Source organism: Lagopus leucura, unplaced genomic scaffold (assembly GCF_019238085.1).
Source record: "Lagopus leucura isolate 7727_CA_CO unplaced genomic scaffold, USGS_WTPT01 Super-Scaffold_100062, whole genome shotgun sequence".
Lineage (NCBI taxonomy): Eukaryota > Metazoa > Chordata > Aves > Galliformes > Phasianidae > Lagopus > Lagopus leucura.
The window spans coordinates 919,103-939,377 of NW_024962307.1; the positions used below are offsets into that span (position 1 = coordinate 919,103).

Here is a 20,275-nt window from a genome sequence, read left to right on the forward strand (position 1 = left end):
TATGGTCCACAAACCTGATGATCCCTTCATCCAGATTACTGATAAAAAATTAATTAGACTGAGCCCCAGAAACAAATCATGGGGAACACCACCGCTGACCAACCACCCACTGGATTACCTCCATTCATCACCATGACTCTGAGCCTGGCCAGCAAGCCCATTCTTCACCCAGATATTCACATTGCACAGATTCTTCCCTCATCTGTAGCCAGTCTATTCTTAACTTCAGCTGTTTTGTCAAAACTGGGGCTATCTGGTGCTTTTAAAAACACGCTGGTATTTTTTCTCTACCCAAATCCTCTTTGTAGACCCAGACTATTCACCTGGATAAAATTACATATTGCATAATACGGTCTTAGCAAGTCCTGCTAAGCTATCTGCTCAACCATCATGAAAGATGGTTAATCCAAAACCATTTACGAGAAGAGTCAGTGAGCTCAAAATGCTGTGCTTTTGTCTAAGCGGAAAATAACAGTTTCTATCTCCCTCCATCGTTTTTTTAAAAACATTCCCCAAAGTCAGCCAGCCACAATTAGTATCTTTCTGGAGAGACAGCTGTAGTTTGGAACGTGCTTTATGAAATAGCCTTCCCATTGCTAATCCAGGCATTCATCACTAGCTAAGTACCACCAGCCTGCCATTGGAATCTCATGGCTATATTGCTGAGTTGCTCAATTCTGGCAGCAGCACTTGTGAAGATGGAGCTATTTATGAAGCTGAAGTCATTTGGAAGCTCCTTCATTGTATCAACATTTCACACAGACGTAGGAATGCTTAGACAATGTAGTGATAGGCACAGCAATAAGCCTAGAATGTTTAGATATTAAAGCTGCATGGGATTGTTTCAGTCATGTTAACTGCTCTGAATCTGAATCCTTGCAAAACCTTTTGGCTTATTAGGAAATCCAATAAGTATCTCAAATTCCTAAAAACTAGTAGGGGTACCAGACTGACCAGAACTCTCCTTCATAACAGAGCCAAATGAACCTTCAAACCACAGAATCTGTCCTTCTGAAACCATGCTGGCTTTATTTGCTGAAATACTATACAACCGAGATGCGTGCCAATAAATATTTGAAAATCTCATTTAGTGAACGTTGCTGCTTTATCTCAGCCCCACCCTTATATAAAACCAGAATCACATGTTAAATCATTACAAAACGTTCAGCCACTGGAATTTTCTTCTTAAATAGAAGACCCAAACACAATTACCTCTTCAGTTTATAAATACATCTTTCGCAGGGCAAGTGAAAAGGGCACTGAAAAGGAAAACCACAGAAGGCAAACACTGGATTACACAGGAGAAACAGAGCATTTCAAACTGATGGGACCACACCTATTTTTGAAAGAGCCACAAATCTTTCTATAGCAAGTCATAAAGACATGGAGCCCAAGATTAATTAGGGAAAAAAAAAGAAAGATGACAAGCTTGAGATCCGTGAAGACATATTGGTCTCTGGAAATACAAAAAGTAAGGTTCTTCTGGTAAATTTGAGGCAGAAGAAGAAACCCATTAGGTGCACAGGAGAACCAAGCCCCCTTTTGCATTAATATCCAATCACAACTCTGCATTTGTCCAGAAAATACAGAGATTTTCAACTTCAATAAGCCCAGGAAGCAGACACTCAAAGATGAAAAACAGAAGACCTTATCTCCTAATTAGGTCAATGATCTCTTCATTTCCTACATAAAGCACAAGCTGGAGTGGGGAAAAAACATCCCTAATATGAGCAAGGTCGATCAGGTTCAGAGCACCAAAAGGCACTGAACACTGGTCCTCTGCTTCCTTTCAGATGTGGCACTCGAGAATTTATGATTACAGCTAAAGCGAGCTAACTTGTAAGCACACAGAGCCAATCAGGCAGAAAACATGAGTCTTGACATAAAGAAAATTCGCTGGGGAAAGAAACTGTTCTCTTTCAACAGCTTCAATTATACCGAGCTCTCCATTAAAAAAATACAGATTTTCTACATTTAACAATGTAATAAAAACAAAGCAAAGATTCCTTTTCAAAGTCAAAAGACAAGAAAGTATGTAAGCGATATATCTTCTCAAACTAAAACATCAGCGGAGATTACATTAGAAAAGCTGAAATACTTGAAAAAGCGTTGGATAAGAACTGATCTCAATATACAACAGACTTTACTTCTGCACCCCACTGAGATAACTTTTCCACCCAAAGATTCTGTTTCTAAGATAAATCTTTCCAAACGTGCGGAAAACGTTAAAGAACCCAATGAAAACATCAGAATTAATTCTTCTTCACAAAGGTGTGTGAATTTTTCCTTCTCCTCAAAAACACTTCTACCTTCTGTTCTCAAAGATTTCTCTTTTCTCCTCCTCTTCCACACGCTGGATTTTCTTACCCATGAGATATATTTTCTGATTTCAGATCCGTCTTTAATTAGGGTAAGTTTTCCAAAGATTTTAATAAGCAGTTCATGAATAGGGGACAGTTATCTCATATTTAGTGTTTCTCCTTTGGAAAACAGGCTGCTTCTTGGATCTCTACCTACATCCTGGAAAATCTTACAGTCACCATCTCCACACCTGGAAACAAGTCCCAAACCTCACCTGCATCCAAAAGTTGTTTGTAACAATGTAGTGATGCCCACACAGAAGAAAATGGTCCCAATCAACTGGCTGGTGGCCCACTGGTCAAATCCGACACACATGGCATCAGCTAGCAAAAAGGGAACTGCTATAGTTCCACTGAAACATGTTAAATAGTGCTGTGAACAACAACAAAATATGTGTTAATACATCAGACTTTTTATTTTTTTTATTTTTATTTTTAGTCTATGACCGTTTTTTTCTTTTCCACCGGATATTTTTGCTTTTGCATTATCTATCAAATGACTCATTTCTTGGTTCTAAAGCATTTCTTCAAGTACTTGCTTCCACATTAAGCTACCACTAGCCCATTGCTAATGACCACTGATTTATTTACATGGCTGCACGGCTACTGTTCTTGATGAGGAAGTACTTAGTTAACTGCTGAAAACAGCTTTCAACTCAGAAAAGCAGACAGTCAACTTCATTCATTTTCAACCATGTGAAAAACCAATAGCTTACAAATGAATTTAAAGCACGTACAGACTAGGATGCAAATAAGCTCCCAAGTATCAGAAAACAGGTACTCATTAATTCCTTCCCAATCTAAATATGTTAAGCAAACAAATAGGTGTCACCATATTCAACAATAATCCTTACAGAACTGCCTGCCCTCAAAGGAAAGGCAGAAGTAAGAAAAATGCCTTGGAATGTAGTTGTTTGGAGATCTCAACATACTTTACAGATATTAACAAATTCTCAGCATTCCTGTGGGATAGATTTTATTACCATTCAAGAAGGAAGCGAGATGAGAAGAGCTGTTCTTCACATAAGTGAGTGGCTGGGCCAGAAGTACGGTCCAGCTCACCACTACAATCACATCTGCAAGATGCGCACACATTCTATCCAAGAGCAGCGACAGAATTTGCCCACCCTGCTTATTACTAAGTCTGCAGGTAATTACTGCAGGATGGTGCTATCAAGTTTGTAGAACAGAAACTACTACAGCATCAGGTTAATATTCAAGGTTTCAGCAGTAAACAATTATCTCCCATCATCATTAATTCTAGAGGTATGAAGTGTCAGTTTCTGAAGCTCCACACTTCGTTTGCTATCTTACCTCCTACCTAACAATAGCTTAGAATAATAAATATTTAAGTGAACCTCACTAATAGCTAAGCCAGCAATAATAGAGGTCATTATTAACATAGTAAACTTACTGTGTGATCAACTTCAGAAGAAGCTATCTTAACAGCTTTTCAAATGTGTGAGAGTGTGGGAAGAATCAATTATCACATACACAGAAAGTGCTAAAAAAAATGCCAGAGGAAAAAAGAATGGCTGCTTTGAAACATACCTGTAACCCCAAAAATATGCAGAGATACCACGGAGGAACATCCTCAATAGTGTAAATCATATCAGTTCTCTGAGCATCTAAACTGCCAGTGCTGTCCAGTGTCTCTGCCAAAGAACTCTATCAAATGGGGGAGGGTAGAAAGGTGGAGGAGGACACAAAACACAACACAGGTTAATATTACATAGGAGTAATCTGAATTTGAACTATCAGGCAATTCCCAAATGCTGCAAGTCTGGTGTAATAATCCCAAGCAAAATCTGTACGCTGCATTTTCAGAAACCTTCTACCTTCGATGATGGGCTCATCCACAGTTCTGGCTACAGAAATTGCACTGAACAAATCATGTGTATAAACCATTTCCTGTTTACTTACACTACCACAACAGTTCATTTATGGTACAACCAACCTGGCAGCCACACAGTGTCTCAGAATACTGTATGTTAAAAAAAAAGAAAGAAAAATGAGGAATTGGAACTAAGAAAAAGAATCAACAATGGCTATCTGCAAAGTCAAACAGCCACCTTTGCATAAGAGGCCTAAATCACAGGCAAGGAAGCTCCTCATTTGTGTAGCCTGTAAGCTGCTTCCCAGCTTAACTCTTACCCAGTTTGAATCTTGGTTAACCATTTTTTAGCCATAACACAGCTTTCTTTTCCCCATCCCACAGTCATGTTCCTCATGTTTCATACATGAACAAATCCTAATTGCTGTAACTGAATACATACATGGTCCATCTATATGCAAACCTACAGGAATTTAAGTGAGACCACACTGGGGCCTTCCACGGGCCCTCATACACTGCTAACAGAACACTCATCAGACCTACCCAGGCTCTAAAATCCCCACATATATTCCACTAAAACAAGATTCAGCACAACCATTTCTTCCTTACAACTAAGTGGAATTGTTTATAACTCTCTGCTTTCCAATTCCTGAGAATCAAAATGCAAACACTTCAGAGCATTAAGAACCAACAACAAAAGTAGAAGGAAGTATCAGTTTTCATCATTTCAGCTCAGCTATCCAAAAACGACATTATGTAACTACTGTTCTGACCTAATCCACACTTGCACTTGATCTCACGTGAAGCAGCCTTACTCAACAGGCCAGCGCTTTTGCCAGACCTGTGACTTCGCTTCATACGGCCTTTACTTCTCCGAAATCACAGCACATACACAGATCACTCTTAGATAATCTCCTCTTTGTTTATCACCTGCAAGGTCAGGGAAGCCAAATGGACCTACAGCATTTCCCTTTTATCTAGCACTGGGTAATAACACCAATTCAAATTCAGAGAGCATAAACAATCACATTGCTAAGGAAAGACTACGGTTATTACAATAGAATATGAAATAGAAAAACACTGATTTCAAAAGACTTAAACTGCCTTCAGCACCAGGCATTCTGCTCACCAAGATTAAAGGTGTAGCTCTTGAAAAGACCAATAAGTACAACTGTTAATTTACCAGCATGCAGCATCAATGTCATTTTTCATTGGCCAAAAAGTGAAAGACTGCTCCCTTGACTGAGTTCTCTAAAAAATTATAATAAAAAAAAGTTATGAAGTAGAGTTTCAGAGCTTCATCTCATACTGAAGGGAGAGCACAGAGCAGCTGTAAACCTGGGCACGTCTCTTCTCTTACAGGAACTTTGGAAAACGTATATATCCCATGTCAACCTAAGTTTGCATAAATCCAAGGTACAGCACAAAGAGGCTGAGCCACAAAGACATGCAGAAAGAAGATTTGGAAGCTGATAAAAGTCAGAGAAATGTCAGATTCACCCGGAGAAGACCCTGTGATACACTTCTGTCATTATAAAGCAGCACGGTGAAGCATTCCCTAATAAATACATGTACGCATGCACAAACATGTGTTTTTATGCGTGTATAATTGTAAGTAAAATTACATAAATGTAATTTTATTACATTTATGCCTACGTTTGTCTGCAAAGAAGAAAAGGTTCAGCGGGCACTTGGCTTAGAAACAAGCCAACTGGTCTGCATAAAGCTCTCCAGACATACTGACAATTGGCAACAACTTTAAGCTCTTGAGAGCCAACTTTCTAGCTCTTCTAACAAAAGCATACAAGGATACTAGCAGAGTATCCTGGGAATCCATGCAAGCTGGTTGATTTTCAATAACCATCTTTAAAAGCTCAGGAGCAGGCAATCCCACTGCGCTCCATGTTACGCAAGCAGGGCAGAAGATCAGCCTGGCTGAAAAGGGAACTCCTCCTGGAACAAGGGCAAAAAATAAAAGATATGTGATCCCTGGAAACAAGGTCAGGTTTCAAGGAGTGATTACAGAGCTGCAGTTTGCACCTGCAGGAAGAAAACAAGAAAAGCCGAAGTTCGAGTTGACAGTGGTCTTTGTGCTGTCAGACAACAGAAAAGGCTTCAAGTATATCAATAGCAAGGAAAGCTCTACGGAAAAACACTGGATTTAGGACTAGTGAAGCCATTCACCCAACAAGTGAAGATGAGGAAAAGGCAGAAGAATGTAACGTCTCAGTTTTTTAATATCAATGACAGAGCTCGGGCTGCCAGTCCTGCAAGCAGGAGGATCATTACTGGGACTCTCAGCAACTTTATATTCGTGGTCACCAAAACTGTAAGGAAATCATTTTAATCAGCTCCATGGTCTGAAGTCCATGGGGTCTGACAGGATCCACTCCAGAGTGCTGAAGGAAATAGCAGGTGTTACACCTCATGATCACTCTGAACAACTTACCAAAGATGCTGGGAGCCTGGGAATATCCCTGCTGATTAGAGTTAGCCAACTTTAGAGTCATCTACAAACAGAGAATTAAACACAGCATGGCCAACTGGTCCAAGGAGATGATTCTCCTGCTGATGGGTGCAGTCTCACCTTGAGTATTGTGTCAGTTCTGCACTCCACAATACGGAAAGGATGTTAAGTCCCTGAACGCGTCCAGAGGAGAGCAATGAACTGATAAAAGGATCAGAGGGCATGTTCTGTGATGAGTGGTTGCCTAGTTTACAAGTCACAGAGATGATCTCATTGCTCTCTACAACATCCCAAGGAAGGGAAATGAGGAGGTGCCAGCTTCTTCTCCCTGGTAATCAGTAAAGCCTACGGGAACAGCACAAGTCTGCATCAGGGTACGTTCAAAATAGAGATGAAGAAAAATTCCCTCACTGTGAGGGTGCTCCAAACACTGGAACAGGCTTCTCACAGGCAGCTGATGCCCCGTTCTTGTGTTCAAGAAGCATTTGGTCAATCCCCTCAATAGCATGCTTTAATTTTCGCTCCGCGCCGCAACACTCAGCTGTCACTGATGACTTCATAGATCCCCTACAACTGAATTTTTCTCACTTTGAAGAAGAAATGTCATAGCAGTGTCCTTCCCAAACAGCAAAGTGAGGGCACAGACAGCATTCAGGATACTGCTCCTCTCTTCCAAAATCCAGATTTACTCTGCTTTGAACAAGGAAGCTTTCAACTTGCTCAGAACTTCAGTGGTAATAGTTAAAGGGAGCGGGCATAAGAGACATCAAGGCCAAACCATTAGGGCAAGGTGTGGCTACCCAGGTGATAAGTCACTGGGTAGTCACTGGCCATTTATTATCTCAAGCATGCGCCTGCTGGTTCCATATACTGACTACATGCTGGTGCTTGCCAAGTGTGCCATAATATTATGCTTTAGGGAACTGCCAGGAATAAGCTGCACCTTTGTGAATGAGATATTCATCAGAGATTAATTCATTTTTTAAATTTTTAACTGCCCACAAGTGGGACAACACAAATTGGAAAAAAAGCAAACACAGAATAGTTATGTACAGGAAAAAGAATGAGACTGAAAGGCAGAGCAAAAGTGTTGGGAAATGACACAGAAACAAACAGGGAAAAAAAAAAAATCAATAAATAATCATGCAAGATGAAGATATGAAGACCCGTGTTGTGAAGTATAAAACTAGGAAGGACCAAGAGAAAGCTGAAGAACTGCAAGGAAAAAGGGAAGAGCTGTCAAGAAGCATTATAATATCAGCACGATCGAGATAGTGCCAGAAATGTGTGAGACAAATTTCTGCATACAAAACACGTGTAGACACAGCGCACACAATGCACGCTGCAGCATTCATACATTCTTCCAAAATGTAACACAAGACTTGCATCACAATTACCTGCCCAGGGTATGTTCTGAAGTGAACTTTGATGTCTGAGTTCGAAAACTAACTATACTACGTAAGATCATCCTTGTCCTAGAAGCAGCTAAGGTTCATATAAGCATAAAAGTCAAGATGCACTTTTAAGGACCCAAAGGAGTTTTTCCTTGTTTCAATGTAGACATTAAAAAAAAAAAAAACTGCCAAACTGAGGCTTCTCTGAAATAATGCTTAACCACAGAGCCAATTAGATAATGAACACTTGAGAAAAAAGTGCTTCTCTTATTTCCTGTAATCTTCTTCCTCTAAACAAAAGTTCAGATGATTCATACTGTCTCTGTTTGCAAGATTATTAAACAGGATTGAAAAGCAATAGAATGGAAGAAGAAAGCTGAAAAGGCAGAATCAAACTGGTCTCCAAATAGGAAAGAGACAAACACAGTTGTCCTAAGGTAAAAATCTTCAAGGGTCTTTACGAATGACCCGATCTTCACTCATAAAAGCTGTCACAAAATAATAAGAAGTTCCCAACTTACAAGAACAATTAGAAAAATTAAGTCTATTAGGTTGGAGCTCAGAAGAAACTGGGAAAGATCCCACTTTCAAGGGTGCTCAACACCGCTAGTTTGACTAAACACTGGAAAAATTAAGAACTGAAGAACAAAAGAAAAGGATCTTAGCAGGGAAATCTCATGAAAAGGCCAATGGAAACGAAGAGATGCAAAAGCTGCCCATGATGAAATCAGGCGGCAGGTCACAGCACATCAACTGCTCCTAGCGCCTGCTGAGTCATCCTCCAACTTCTGCAACTGAAACGTGCGACCAGAAGAATCATGAGGTCAAAACTCCCCCAGACCCCATCTGGATCTGCAAATCAGCAAATTCTATTAGAGAAAGAAAATCTCACAGCCAAGGAAAACTACTGTGAGCAAATAATAGCACTAAACAAGCAAGAATGAGTTCTTGTATAAAAGGAAACAACCAAATACCTTTTCTGCTATGCCATTTTCTGTAGTATAGATGGCCATCAACTCTGTGTCTTCTGTATCCTGATCACCACTCGATGTTGCTCCACCATTAATCACAACCTTAAAAATAAAACAGAGCAAAACAAAGAAGTGCTAAAATAAACATTTTCTCTGCAACAGCAGCTCACATCAGCCATCTCCCCCCTGGCTTGCACTTAAAAAGTGCCTTTGACATTTTGTCAGAAAAGGTAACACACATGAGAAGCAGTTATTTCTCTAACAGCATGTCTAGGAACACACACATTTGAAAGGCATCACACAGAGCACTTTGAAGACTAGACATGAAGGACGTAATGAAAATCTAATTAAGTAAAAGGTGATCAGCAGCTGTTTCTTTACTGCTGCCTGCTACTCTCAGGCAAAGAACATAGGGTATACTCCTCATGGGGGCTGGTGCGCTTTGCAGTATTACCATCAACTGTTCTAATCACAAACTGCCTGGGGAATTGCACGACTTTCTTTGGAGCACACACAGGAAATAACTATAGACAACATAATTGGCCATGTTTACATATAAACAGAAACAAGTGGGAAAAGAGTTTTTACTAACTACTTACGGATGGTCAGGTTTCATGGGACACAATTAGAACAAAGCCCGATCGACTGAGTCACACTGAGCTCGAGAATGGAGCTCTGAACATGTTACTTACAGGCAGAGTGAAAAAGGTGGGATGTTTGGATTCATCCTCATATTTGCCTTCTGTTGAGCCTCCCGCCTCCACTGATTTCGACGTGGTATTCTTACCAATCCCCATCGTTTCCAGTATGTCATGGACTTGCATACAGGACCCAAGAGAATGCTTCTGGGTTGAAGCCAGGTACTACCAGGACAGGTTCTTATTTAGACAACAGCAGCTCCAGGAATCACAGATGTCTTCAGCCAACCAGCTGGGATACTCAGGTTGTTTACTTTAAGTACCGTTAGCACCTGGAATTAAAGACAGGATTTATATTTTCCCCTCAGTTATCTAAGTTAAATGCACAAACACAAGCCCTGCAGACATGGTTCCTTTTCGTGCTCATGACTCACAAACACTCAGCATTCCTTCTCTTGATTTGATAATGAGTAGATATCACTTAAAAATAAGGCTGATGGTATTTTAAGTTCTTTCCAGGATGGGACCACTGTGATTATTCTCTCATCCTTTACTTGTGGTCTTCAATTATTGGCAGCATATTTAAATTCCAGCTTTGTTTCTACTGCACAGTCATTTCTAAATGGGTTTTGGGGAACAAAGCAAGCCTGTACTTCAGCAATGCAGATGCCAAACAGCCTGCTGTTCTACACCCATTGCAAACAATACTCCACTCCTTCAAAGGATCTCAACTTGTGGACCTAATCATAACTTCATTTCTGAATAACTAAATTCTTCTTTTTCGAATAACATCTTCAAATACAGAGCATCCAGGAAGCTGAGATTAGAATGACAGTGAAGCACTGAGCCTATTACCCCCAAATTATCCCAGTTTCAAAGTGAACTGCCTGATGATGTCAAAGCAACTGCTTCAGGGCAAAACTGAGCCTGCATTTTAATTGGCATCGCTGCTGTTTTGGCACAGAAGCAGGAAAGATCATACAGCTTACCAGTCCTTTTGTTTTACCAGATGGGTCACTACAGCCTAGTTTTCCCACATTTGCTCCTTAAAAGAAACTTGCCAGTCCTTGGCCATCCACACTTTTGCCTTTTCCAAGACTAAGGAGCTCAAATCAACAGATGTGATCCTACACTTTCTGTGGGAAAGCATCAAACACTCCTAAAGCAAACCAAGTTCTGCAACCTGTGGTTACTGAGCTACAAACAAATTAAGCGTAGTTGCAGGCAGCTGTGGATGAAACAACCTAAGCTACAGACAGAAGTACATGACAGAACCTGAAAAATGCTCTTCAAAACCTTAACGAGTGAAATTTTCTGCAAAAACAGGAACACATTCAAGCAGCAAAACCCCACTGCACACTGGCATTACTTTAAAAGCAAGTTAATTACATTTCCAACCTAACTGCTGGAGGTGGAAATGCAACTAATGGACATTCAAAAAAACTCAGTTATGCGTATGTAAGAAAGCCAAAAAGTAGAGTTTGGTGTTTTTACTTAAACCTTCCTTTCAAAATATTGCTCAGGAAAATGTCAGCAGCTCAGACATCTGCTGTAATCGCAAGAATGAAACCTGACAAAGACCCTCCTCATGGAGGCACTCGACTGCTTTTAAAATCTCCTAACAGCTCTTAGCTGCCCATTTGCTAGAAAATTCTGGTTACTCGAAGCAAAACAGATATTCACCTTTCTAAGTGAGCAACTTCCCAAGACACAAAATATACATACACAATAGACCCTGCTTGGGTGCTGAAATGCCCTCAAAGCATCCCTAATTAAGTCAAAATGGAACTGAGAGAACCGCCTTCAAGTAAGGGCTTAATTAAGATCTGTTTCTCCAAGTAAATAGTAGGAGAGCATAACTAATTATTTCTCACTTGCAATTAAGACTAAAGGAGAGGACCAGTTCAAATATTCACCAGAGTGGACGTTTTATAACAAGCTTATTTAGGTGAAGTTCGGGGGCAGGTGTGTGATTTTGAGAGGTTTTGTTTGTTTTAATGGTAGAAGCACAAGGGATTTTTTGTCAAGCACAAAAAGTGTTAAAAGAAAAAAAGGAATTTATCTTTTTCTTTCAACATAGACATATATTATTCTCCAAGAAAACCAGCAATGGAGACAGGCTTAGTTTGCTCTGGCAGCTTACATATCTCAGGTTTGGAAAGGAAAAGGGAAAGGAGAGAATTACACCTCCCTAACAAATACAGCCAATAAAGCACCAATACAAATACAAATACAGCCAATAAGCGCCAATAAAGCACCACCGTGAGGGCTGGACCAGCACAGCCGTGCAGTTCAGGAGATCAGGTTTAAGGTATTCCAGATATTAGCATTATATCTAATCAGCATTAACCAGCATATGCACTGATGCAAAAGAAAAGACCACATAAACTTACTGTTGTGCAGTGCAAAATAAAATGTCTGCTATTTTCTCCAAGCTGATGTGAACATTCCTTGGGAATTGTTCTTGAGAATTACATCAGGAGATCACACAAGCAAACTATGCCTTGTACTAATTCTTTAGAGCTGAAACACAACAGTTAGAAAGGTACAGCATGGAGGAGGGTTCCCAGATTACAGCAAAGTAATGACTCCAAAACAGCAGACACCTCATCTGCTGTTTCCCTGGAGGAAGGTTGTGTTTGCATACACACCAGTTTCTGTACATATACCCAGACGTGCCCACACAGACACCACACATTTGTATGTTGGTGCACAGTCCAGGGCAAACAAGAACAAATCTCCAAGCTATACTGGCTCCTGCCCAGCAATTAAACTGGCACTTACTGGCACAGAGAGCCACACATCTTCAGAATGCTTTTATTCAGCAATGAGAAGTGTCAAACCAAAAGAGAAATCTCTAGGCAGCAGCAGCAGCAATCTGACTGAGAGCATTATTTCCTGTGTATCCCACAGCAGGGAACCTGCTCTGGCAGTGGGTTGGACTGGGGGATCTCCAGAGGTCCTCTGCAGTCCCTATGATCCTGTGATTATCAGAGCTCTCATCCTGACTGCCCACAGCCAAAGCAGGTGGCTGACACATTTTATAGCTCTCCACAACAAACCCAGCTGATCAGAAGCTGAAGAGCTCTGCAACTGGAGATAAAACTCATGTGAAACCAGCTGCATACACACAAATTATCTGCTGCCTCGACTCAAACACAAAGGCTAGAAGTTAGAACCACTTTTGGGTTCAATGACATTAAAACTGTTCTCTGCTTTTTTTCCCCTCATTTCTCTAAGAGGACAAAAAGGATAAAATTTGCTTTCACGGCGTTTCTCTCTACAGTGCTGCTTTTGAGGGCCTTCAACATGACATACTGGCAATCCTGCAGTGCTCATCTCCTGGCTTCTGCAATAACTGAATCCTTCACACATAACTGAATCCTTCAAAGCAGCTCAGCTCAGACCCGAAGTTCCCGTGACTATCACAATGACTTTCAACTCTGATAACTGCCAGTTTTCCACAGTGTTAGCATGATGTTACTTTTCTCCCAGAAGCTTTAAGGAAGCAGCTTCATGAGTTTCCTTAATTGCTCAACTCAAAACAAAACCACAAGGGGCTTTCCAAATTTCAGCTGGATCATGAATTTCTAGCAGCTGAGCTACACTCACCCTACAAAAACATTACTCAAAATACAGCAATGGGCACAAAGTTTGAACACAACTCAAGTGGGCATCAAAAGATGGTACAATGTTCACCTCAGGGAAGTCCAGAAGACAAGGAAGCCAAGGTAAAAAAAGTTAGAGAATCCCAGTTAGCCTGAGAAGTGAGTGCATCCTTCCTATCCCTTAGCCTAACTAAAGTCACAAATGAATTAGCAGGTTATGCAGCTGCTGTGGTTTCTTGATTTGTAATATAGGAGCTGACCTACATTTGGTGGCCTTCCACTGACATGCAAGGGAAATATTTGGAAAATAAGCACAAAAGGCGTGGTTATAAAACAAGCTGGCATTAAAAGCACATTCTTTAGAGTGTACTGATGGAAAAGCTCCCAGAAGCAGTAGGTGTAGGTATGCCACCTGGTATGCACATGTCACACACCCCGAGGAAGGAGCCACAGCCAACCCAGGATCTGCTTGGCTTTTACAGAGGGCTGAAGAGCCAACAAGCTCAGCCTACTGCACACATTAAGGAGATTAGAAACAAATCAAGGTGACAGCTTAATTACAAACTTCAGTTTATTAATTGTAATTCGTTGTCAGACTCATGCAAATATCAACAGCTTTCTTCCGCAAGCAGAGACGATGCTCAGCCAGAAGCTGTCTGATCTTACAACCAAGGTCAGCTTCACCTAAATTTTAAACAAAATCAGGGTGCTTATTCATAGAATGGCTTGGGTTGGAAGGGACCTTAAAGATCATCTAGCTCCAATGCCCTGCTGTTACAAGGCGAGTAACCTGAACAGGATTTCTGATGTTCCACCATGTCCACTTCCAGGTATACACTGAAAACCAAGGACGCACTGTGTCTGAATATAAATCAAGATATCCTTTCTGTCTGGGGCTGTATTTGGCAACAGACACAAAACAGATGTGGAAAGGAACCTGCACTCTCCATACTTAAGTTCTTTACTATAGAATGGTAAGGTGCTGGAACAGGCTGCCCGGAGAGGTTGTGTCCTCGAAGGCATTCAAAGCCAGGTCAGATGGGGTGTGGGAGCCTGGTCTCGTATCAGATGGGGAGGCTGGCGGCCCTGCCTGTGGCAGGGGGGCTGGAGATTGATGATCCTTGAGGTCCCTTCCAACCCGGGCCATTCTGTGATTCTGTGAAACTTTGTGATGTTTTATTGTTAGATCACACCAAGTCCAAGCAGAAGATAAAGCCAAACTTTAAATCCCCTTCACTACCCCAGCAGCAGGCATTGCAGAGCTGACCCTGGAGACTGCAGCTAAACTCTCCATTCCTGCAGCGTCATACAATCGTGCAAACGCGATTTACTTTGCTTAGTTAACAAAAAAAAACCCCAACAACCAAGAAGTGTATTTACATAAAGTAGCTACTACTACTCCCCAGCACTGAGGATGCTGCAGGACAGGGTTGCTTACGGTTTGGCTGCCAGATGACAGATGACGTGGACTGAGGGAGCGGGAGGAGGAGACAGGCAGTCACAGCTGGGAGCAGCACCAGAGCTTTCTGCAGAAGGCAGCGGGATGGATGCCAAGAGATCAGGGAAGTTTTCAAAGAAATCCTTCACTGAAGCACTGTGTCGGAGCGATGAGGGAAACAGGAACGCTTCTGGGTTTTCAGGACTGAAAAGCAGACAATTAAGGAATTTTGTAGAGGCTCCAATTAGACAAGTATACTTATAGGGAGCAGCTACCCTTGGCCAGGCATGTAACTCAACAGAAAAGCAAGGCAATTCCCAGTTAATTGCAGTACAGCAGCTTTCTCTATTTTGCTCTTGGCTTCGGTTACACCAGCCATACAAAACTTCTGTACTGATTTTTTTGTCGTTCTTCTCTTCCTGTGATCAGACACACCTGGTCTTCCATGCATTAGACAGGAGGCAGAGCAATAGGCAGGTTCCTTTATACGAGTGCTCACTCACCCAAGTCCCAAGCTGAGCTCTTTTTAACACTTGATGATTTTCAGAGTGAGATTTCCCCCTTTATTTTCCAGCTTGCTCACCACGGCCATTCCCACCTGCTATTCGGCAGCACGAAGCCTGAGATACCACCTCTGAGAAGCTGTTCAAATGGAGCAGCACTTTATCATAGAGTTTAAAACTAATGACCAAATTACAAGTAATCAAAACAGCAGCTACGTTCCAACACCAAACTGTCTCTGAAGCTGCTTGATGTTTGACTCTGTGATCCTTTATGGGTTCCTTTCAACATGGGGTATTCCAAGATTCTGTGTTTTCCTACACAGCAAGAAGATTCCTCCCCCGTCCAAAGGACTCATCAACAATCTCTCATCAGCAAGCCTAATAAAGCCCAGCAATCTCTTTGCATTACACAACACGAGTCCCATCTGCAGCCCCACAACTGCCTCAACACTGACCACTACTGTTACATCTCAAGATTGGTGCTGAGATACCGCGGCTGTGAAGTCCCTACCTCAAAAACCAGTCCAGATACATAGGTGTGCCCAAAAGGCATTTTTTCAGCCTTGCAGGGGAATTTGACCATCTCACAGACAAGGAAAAGGTTGCATAATTCCCACACTTCATCTTCTGTTGTTACACGTAAAAACTATCTCCTTGGTTTAGTCTTCAGCAGAGATCTCCTCAGGCTCTTTTGAAACAGAGCCTCTTTGGTCTGGAAAATCTTTGAATTTGTCCCAACCACGCGCCCTTCCCACTAAATGAAACAGCACTAAACTGCAGCAGGTAAGATTTTCCCCCTCCAATTAAGAGCAACTACATCCACATTCAACCAAACGTGCTTTAAATTCTAAAGCACTTCCCCACAAGACACCCCTTCCCAAAAAGTATGAAATACGCCCAAACATTTAACTTACAAAAAGCAAGATTGAAGGAGCACTTCAGTAAGTCCCAAGCTCGTTTCTCATCCACTTCAAAGCACGTTGTCAAAGCACCACAGTATTCCCTCCTTGTAGGCACTAATGAATTTTTAAGTAGTTGGTATTTTGACCACGGTGCACAAAGTATGGCTGAGCTGACCGACGTTATCAGCGCCTACACAACACTGAGCAGGAAAGTTATGCCCAGCTCAAACCTGCTGCTGATTTAAAGTATATTAGGTAAATCTCATTAACTTCCTATGTGAATGAGCTTGCTGAGAAGAGGACTTAAGTCCAAATGAATGAGATATTTAACAAAGGATCTTAAAGCTTTCAAAAACAATGCTTGGTTATTCCAATTATTGTAGAGTTAACATAGCTTTGATTCTAAACGAAAATATCTGAAATATTTACCTTTCTAAGATGTATGTGTGAACGTGGAGGTGCGCCTTTGGTCAGAAATCTGTCAAGCTTGTATGCTTCTCACAGCATTTCTCCCATTTTCTTGTTCTAACAGGCAACGGCTTTGCCAAATTTTGTTGAGGTACACATGTTGTTCTCCACAGGACACCTATTTGATGCCCACAATGGTGTGCATTAAGGTCCTTTGGAAAGGGCACAAAAGGAGTGCCCAGAAGCCATAACACATTTCAAAGAAATGCAAGCAAGATTTAGCAAACAGTTCTGCAGCTTGATCCTACACGACTGATAGCAAGTGACGCTTGCAATATTCTACAGACAGTGATGGGATAAATAAAAATGAAATACTGTATCACTCTGCTTTATGAAACACATTTCTACTTTATAGCTTTATTTTTAGCCAAGCACACCTCCATCTGTTTATGGTACGCATTAACTTGATTTACAATAGCATGCAGCCCTTACAGTCTCCCTATGAAGCATTAATAACTGAAGAATTCAGATATCCCCACATTATTATGGATGTTAATACATAGTTCATTAAGCTCCTGTACAGCACTCAGCAACCTGAGCGCACACTGGCTCTTTTCTCAGCTTCCTTTGTACTTTCACTTGGCACTTTGATGAAAGCTATTTTTCTCCAAGACCTTAATCACATTCACAAGAAAAAAAGGTGAAGTTAGAGACTCATCTATGAAAAATCCCATTTATTAAGCAAACTAGGGTAACGTGCCAGCTTTCCCATCTCTGGGTACAAAGCTCCTTTCCAAAGGCTTCACCATTCCCAAGTCTACCTTTGAAAATGATATCCCTTGCTGGAAGAAAACAACATTAGCCCAGTAAACAATATAAAATCAATAACTGGTCACACTGCATGTGATGTACACATGCACGGAGGTAAATAAACAGTTGATCTATTAGGCTTAACTTGAAATAATTGAGTATTTCCCTTCTATTTAGGAGAACTCAGTAAAAGATCTGGAATTCAAGAAACTGTCAAAAACTAATCCAGATGACGCCCTTCTGGGGTCAAACATTAAAACCTTCTCTTTAGGACAAAAATCTCATTTATTTTCCACCCATTTAAAAATAAAAGGAATCCAAAGTTTACAAGTAAACAGAAACAAGCAAACACTTCTGAATCTCTCTTGATGACGATAATTTTAAAATGGAAAAAAAAAACAAAAATCTTCTGTATATTGAAACTTAAGCTATGGAAAACCCGAAGTGATCAAGTTTAAACGATCTCATTTATAATCATGCCTACACCACAGCACTGAGCTTTTGTAGCCATCCCTGTGAACACCTGGACTCAGAGAAGCCCTCTTACCACCAGGCTCACCCCTGGAGATCGTCTCAGGCAGCTCCTCTACTGGCGTCTCTTCCAGTTCGTGCTCAGAGCAACAGCCCAAGCTGCAAGCCACAGCCTGAAAGGATGCAGGCATCAGACTTTTATAATCTGGTTGGGCTCACGACATTGTATAACTGTACTTTGCCCAATCAACATCTCTGCACGTTACACAATGCTGAAATGCAGGAAGACACCACATGGCCATAAATTGTTACTACATGCCTCCACCACAGTTGAGGGAAGGGACAGAATCCCTGAGCAACAGCAGAGAGCACACATAAGAACTGTGCGTGGGGGTTTAAGAACTTCTCATAACCCGGCCAGGGCCCTCAAAATCAAACTGCATAAATATTTACATGCCAGACTCCAGCAGCTGTAATCAGGACAGGGAATTTTCTCCTCCCGCCTCTGATGAACAAATTAGCATTTCCATAACCTTCAGTTGTGCAACTTGCAAGGAAATATTTTTATTAGCAATTAGCCAGCTTTCAACAGTTCCCAGATCCAAAAGCTCTGCTCCGTAACACAAGGACCAGCAATCCAGTCTCAGCAAGAGCACAGAATGCACCCCACATGGGCTCCTTCACTTTACTGATGGAACAGCTTTATCACAGAGATGCTCAGAGCCTGAGACGGTAAGGGAGGAGGAACAGGAGAGAGTTAAAACAACAAACTCCATTAGTTAATAATGTACAGTGTGTCCTTATCTCCCTGACTACCTCTATTTCTGGATGAGGATGGCACTCATCTTAAGGGCCTTTCTCCTGCAAGCACATCCCCTTTGCTTGCTGTAAACACCATTCCCCACTCAGAAGTCTCTCACGTAGATGCACGGCATTACCAGCCCTCCAGGAGGCACTTTACATCTGTCATGTCCTAAGTCCAAACCCTGTCCCTGTACGAGGGAAAAGCAGCAACCTCGACATGAGTCTGCAGTGTTAACAAGCCGCCATCACTCCTACAGCCAATGACCACGTAAACAGGACTCCAGAAAGCAGCACTCAGCTGCGGGATGCTGCCCACGTTTCACCTGAAGTGCACCTTTTGAACCCAAAGCTGAGCAGGCAAAGGCCGAGGGCGCCATCTAGCTCCTTTCTCCCAAGGAGCACAGCAAGCACTGTGCAATTAGCAAAGTTCATCACAGAGCTTGCTTCACTGGAACATCAGCATAGGAGGCACTGGCACGTGCTTGTTCTTCCATCATAGTATGAACCACTGAATAGGGCACAATTAATTGTTATTACATGTGTTACATCGTTTATTAAGAATTCATGAAAGAAAGTCAATTATATCCAACAATAATTTTGTGTAATACGCGTGTATATAAAAACACATTATTTTACGTTTAGTCTCCACTGGAAAGAGATGTTGAAAGGTTCCCTCCTCCATTTGCTCACTTTCCAATTCTCAGCTTCTTTCCTTGGCTTCCGATTCCGAACATTTGTGCCAAAGTTGACCCACAAAACCCAAAACATTTCTTAAGTCCAGTGAAGAGAAAGCTTACAGCCTCCAATGCAAGCAGTCTCTAATGCAAGCTTCCCCATATCTGATGTTTTAAGATCAGAAATCAACAGCTGTACAATAGACCCAGACAGCCTATGAGGTCATTCATACTTTGGAGGAGTATGGTGGAAGCTACTCCAGCTTCAAGACATTTGATGTGCTTACAGGGAGCACGAGTTGGAATCTGTGGTCCTTATGGGTCTCCTCCCATCAGATTCTATGACTATTTAATGGCAAAAAAAGAAGTAAGTCTTGGAAAAACAAACAAGATATTTGCTTTTTGACTCTTCACACCTAATGACTGCTAATCTCTAGCGTCCACAATTATTTCTTTAAAATAGTTGCAAAAAACAAAACAAACAAAACGAATAACCAGGAACTCAAACGCTGTTTGCCATGGATGTCAAAGTTCAAAGTATAATTGAGTTCAATGCCAGTAACATTAGTTAAGTATTCAATTAACCAAGACTTGTATATTTACCTTACCATTAAGGCTAACCGGTTCAAAGGTCATCATCAGGTAGTGGACAATTTCATCATTACAAAAATTTATTTCTCATTAGTTAGTATTTATACTCCATAATTTAGTTCAAACAAACCACCTGCTAATCTGGAGGCCTTCACTCCAAGTCCAGCTTCTCCCATCCACCAGACAGATCTAATTGCCTGTTGTTTGCATGCAATTGCTTGCAGTGAATAGGTACTTAATCATTGCTACACTTGAAATGAATGCTAATTCAAGATTTAATCTTATGGTTTCAAGACAGCACAATATTATACAGCGCATTTTCAAACACTGTAATAACGCAAAGGACAGGAGGGAATGAAAAGCTGAGAACAGAAATGGGGGATTTTATGCCACAGCACAGCA

The 20,275-nt window shown here is 41.3% G+C and overlaps 1 protein-coding gene across 9 annotated transcripts in view; it reads right to left on the reverse strand.

Annotated features, from left to right (window-relative positions):
• SLC23A2 (solute carrier family 23 member 2) overlaps positions 1-20,275 on the reverse strand; it is a 50,942-nt gene that overhangs the window by 20,691 nt on the left and 9,976 nt on the right. Inside the window, exons 1-9 of one of the 9 annotated variants that reach the window (XM_042886721.1) lie at positions 17,881-17,958; positions 16,545-16,701; positions 16,128-16,229; positions 15,214-15,352; positions 14,711-14,914; positions 9,719-9,996; positions 9,030-9,128; positions 3,912-4,028; positions 2,576-2,733 (exon numbers count right to left, since the gene is read on the reverse strand). In XM_042886721.1, coding sequence (XP_042742655.1) covers positions 2,576-2,733; positions 3,912-4,028; positions 9,030-9,128; positions 9,719-9,850 — 506 coding nt within the window. In that variant the 5' untranslated portion in view covers positions 9,851-9,996; positions 14,711-14,914; positions 15,214-15,352; ... (1 more) ...; positions 16,545-16,701; positions 17,881-17,958. Of the gene's footprint in view, positions 1-2,575; positions 2,734-3,911; positions 4,029-9,029; positions 9,129-9,718; positions 9,997-14,710; positions 14,915-15,213; positions 15,353-16,127; positions 16,352-16,544; positions 17,573-17,880; positions 17,959-20,275 lie in introns of those variants that run through there. The other 8 variants (XM_042886718.1, XM_042886716.1, XM_042886720.1 and 5 more) reach the window with 8 other exon arrangements.